The sequence below is a fragment of the Anneissia japonica genome, unplaced genomic scaffold (genome assembly GCF_011630105.1).
Source record: "Anneissia japonica isolate Jap-2015-1 unplaced genomic scaffold, ASM1163010v1 scaffold1165_len1893470_cov193, whole genome shotgun sequence".
NCBI lineage: Eukaryota > Metazoa > Echinodermata > Crinoidea > Comatulida > Comatulidae > Anneissia > Anneissia japonica.
The window spans coordinates 311,897-315,463 of NW_022709613.1; the positions used below are offsets into that span (position 1 = coordinate 311,897).

Consider the following 3,567-nt stretch of genomic DNA (forward strand, 5'->3'; position numbering starts at 1 on the left):
TCCCCATAAACCAGCTTCTGCATATCTGCACACTGATTCGCTAGTCCACTTTTAGAAATAATTTGCAAAATTCCAGTGATTGCCAATAAATTAAGTCCCTATCAAATATATTTTTGTGACGGCTACGAATGACTATATAACACTAAATTATATGATGGCAGTGAGCCAGTGGCGTAATTTATAGTTGACTGTGTCTTTGGAAACAAGTAATATACTGTAGAATCAAAGTGAACTGTGCTACGTACAGCAGTAGGTGGTTCCAAAAATATACTGACAGGTTTAACAAGAACCGGCTTAAAACACCTGGTAGGGTTCAAGAAGGGAGAAGAGAAATCTTAGTTTAGATGGTAACAAAGTCTTACTACAGATAACAAAGGCTTAGTAGGGCCCACAGATTTCAAACCAAAATATGAGGAACTTAAACAAAATAATATTTAAAAGATCGGAAAATATCTTAATTTTAGTCGATCCGATGACCTCGATCTCAAGTAGCTTTCGATGACGAGAGTGGAGATCCATTCTTCTCCAAGAGTGGGAATCTCCATATTATGATTTTACGCTAAGATTTACCAGCCTCGAGCGTAAGTGAGGAAGGGGAATGTTGGAAAATATCGTATCCTGATAAGTAAGTAAAGCCTTGTGCATGCTCTGTGCAGTTGAGCCCAAAAGTTCAGTTACAGTTCAACGAGAACCTACTGTGACCAGAGTACGTTGTAGTTTCTAATGCGTTCATTTCGTCATACTCTTTGATCGTCAATAGCATAATACTATAATTTATAGTTGCAAAAAATAAATCCATTTATCTTTTATATAGTAAGTGCCTATTTTATTACATGACTATTTTTTGCTCAGCAAATTTCCATGTGGGTCGCTTATTAGGGACGGATTGTTTTTTTGTTTGGTTGAAGTGTGCCTCAACATTCTCCGTAGATAGGGCCTATACTCTATATGCTTGGGCACTTTATTCAACTACCTGAACATATTTTGATGCAATGTTTATTGATTACTGTACAATTAAGGTGTTGTCTGACAAGACACCAGTGGTTCTGCAAGGTAAGTTGAAAATTCGGCCATAAAGGAGGTTAAACGTGTACCACCAGTGCCAAGGCTATTGACTTAAGCTGACACTTATAAATAAACAAGGCATACTGTATTCTCACGAGTACCGCTACAGTAGTGCCAACACAAATTAACTTTTGGAACTTCTAAACCCGTGATGATACAGTGTAGCAACAATTGAAAAAAAAAACACTTACTATTTATGTATGTTATCTATTAATTTTCATACCGTAACCTTTGGTAATCTAAAAAGGCCGCGGGCCTGCTTAAAATCATGCTTAGCCTAATATTAATGGTTAATAATTGAACGAAATGTGTGTGGGTTTACATAGGGTATGTCTACTTTGGTTATTAAATTAATTATTGCGGAAAAGAGAGTTTAATTAACAGCACTTTTATTAACACCAATACATCTTGTAATGGTAAACGATTGAAATTGTGGAATTTTAGGTGTGTACATATCTATGGATAGTTTTGCACCGGGGCTGGGGATACATTAGTTAATTTTTATTCATTAGAATGTATCTGTATCTGTATTATATTTTATTTTAATTTTCTTTAAATTAACACCAACATTAATGGTATCATGTACCAATAGATTATTAACGTCTCGGTGATCATATTATCACTAGTTTAAATAGATAGAGATTAAAATGAAGATAATCATAACAAAAGCACTCACTGTGATTGGTGTCACGACTAAGCAACAGGCAACCAAGATACACAAGTACATCTTAAAATTTTAGTATGATCCTCGAGCAGTCACCATTAAAGTCTTCCTTTCTTCGGTGTCCTTCCCCTCCTCTACAAGGACCGTTCTCCTACTCTACTTTAACCGTTCTTATAGTGAAGATCTCAATAACGTGTACTCAGCATTCCGACTTTGAATTGTGATCACACACGGTGTCTAGGTCGACTACCTCCAGCAAAGCTCCTCGCCCAAATGCAGTACTAATTGCTTAAAATCGCACTAGAGGATACGTCTTGTACCAAGTGAACGGGGGCGTGTTGATTATTCTTTATTTGTCTTGTATGTAAGAATTCAACACACAGCTTGCTCAACGTACGTTGTCTGCATTTGACAAGCAAGGATAGTAATTTATTCCGTTGTGTATTTATGTGTATGTGTTTGTATTTCCCTTCTACAATTTAGACCTATCAATGATTTTTTTTTGTAGTGAGTGAGATTTTAAATTAATGCTTGATTGATTTTGAATAATATTTAAATCCAGCAAGTATGTGTAGGGATTTTTAGACTTTCAAAGAATTCTACCAAAAAAATTGAATACACAAAAGTAAAGTATAATTGTGAATATTACATTTGATGTTACAGGTTGAAATTAAATAAATAAAATTAAAGTATAATTATGAATGTTCCATTTGACGTTACAGGTCAACGTTAGCCACAGAGCAGTGGCGGATTTAGAGGGGGCATACGCCCCCTCTATTTTTGTTGTAAGTATATCAGAAAATTAACAACCTAAATAGTAATGCAACAACTAATTGATAAAGGTGCTAGAGGTTTAAGGAAGATTATCTCCTTGCACCCCTATCAGGGGCTCTGCCGATTCTCTCACTCAGTTCGCACATTTACACTTTGCGGGGCTGGATCCGCCCCTGACAGAAGACCAGACTGACCTAATGATGTGTCCTGGATTATACTTGAAATATTGTCACAAAATGAATAAATAAATCCAGTTGAAAATATTGATTCTTTTTCTTTGTATTATATATCAAACGTAATAATTTATATTTCAACAAAAACCTTTAAAAATTGGAGAAGTACACCTGTCTCTTATACACATCTAGATGTGTATAAGAGACAGGTACCAGTGGTCCTGTGGTGACAGCAACTGAATTGTTCTTATTTGTATGAGTGTCACTCAGTGAGAGAATAAGGAACATGCAATTATTGATTTTTCTTTTAAAGCTCTACAGCTTACGTATCCTAAATACATTATCAGAATGATTTTCTAATCAATAGTACCACGTACCAGAGTGCCTGTGAGGATTTACGATGATGGAGTAATCTGGCTGGGGTTTGTCTACGGCCCCTATAGGCTCCAGTAACAGATTGATCCAAAGCTTCGTCCCGGGCAAGAGGTTTAAGAGCTTAAATAATCGACTTTAATATCTCGGAAGACATACTAATCAAATTTTCAATCACGGCCTACTGATCTTTTCTTTGCTTTACGTTAAATTCATAGTGTTAGACAAAATGTGGCTATATAAATGATTCGTTATCAAAGAAGTATAGATCTATGGGAACACTACAGCTTGCTGAAACTTTCTGCTGAGGCCAAGTTGAATTTGGGAGGCATGGGCCCAATTATTTTCAGATTTTTTAGTAATTTAAATCAAAAGATTACATTGTAATCGTGCACCGATACTCACCAAAAGCAAATAAATGGTGGCGCTAGTCGAAGATTCTTGTCTGACAGGAAAAAATGTTGTAGGCCAACGTCAGTACGTTATAGAATGATTAAAAATCAGCTAGAATATACATGA

General features: G+C 35.7%; 1 protein-coding gene across 5 annotated transcripts in view; it reads right to left on the bottom strand.

Annotated features, from left to right (window-relative positions):
* The window catches only part of LOC117106863 (balbiani ring protein 3-like), a 68,667-nt gene extending 66,579 nt beyond the window's left edge, over positions 1–2,088 (bottom strand). The window contains exon 1 of one of the 5 annotated variants that reach the window (XM_033248353.1): positions 1,742–2,088. In XM_033248353.1, coding sequence (XP_033104244.1) covers positions 1,742–1,792 — 51 coding nt within the window. In that variant the 5' untranslated portion in view covers positions 1,793–2,088. The remainder of the gene's footprint in view (positions 1–1,741) is intronic. The other 4 variants (XM_033248351.1, XM_033248352.1, XM_033248354.1 and 1 more) reach the window with 4 other exon arrangements.
* Between the last annotated feature and the right edge of the window lie 1,479 nt (positions 2,089–3,567).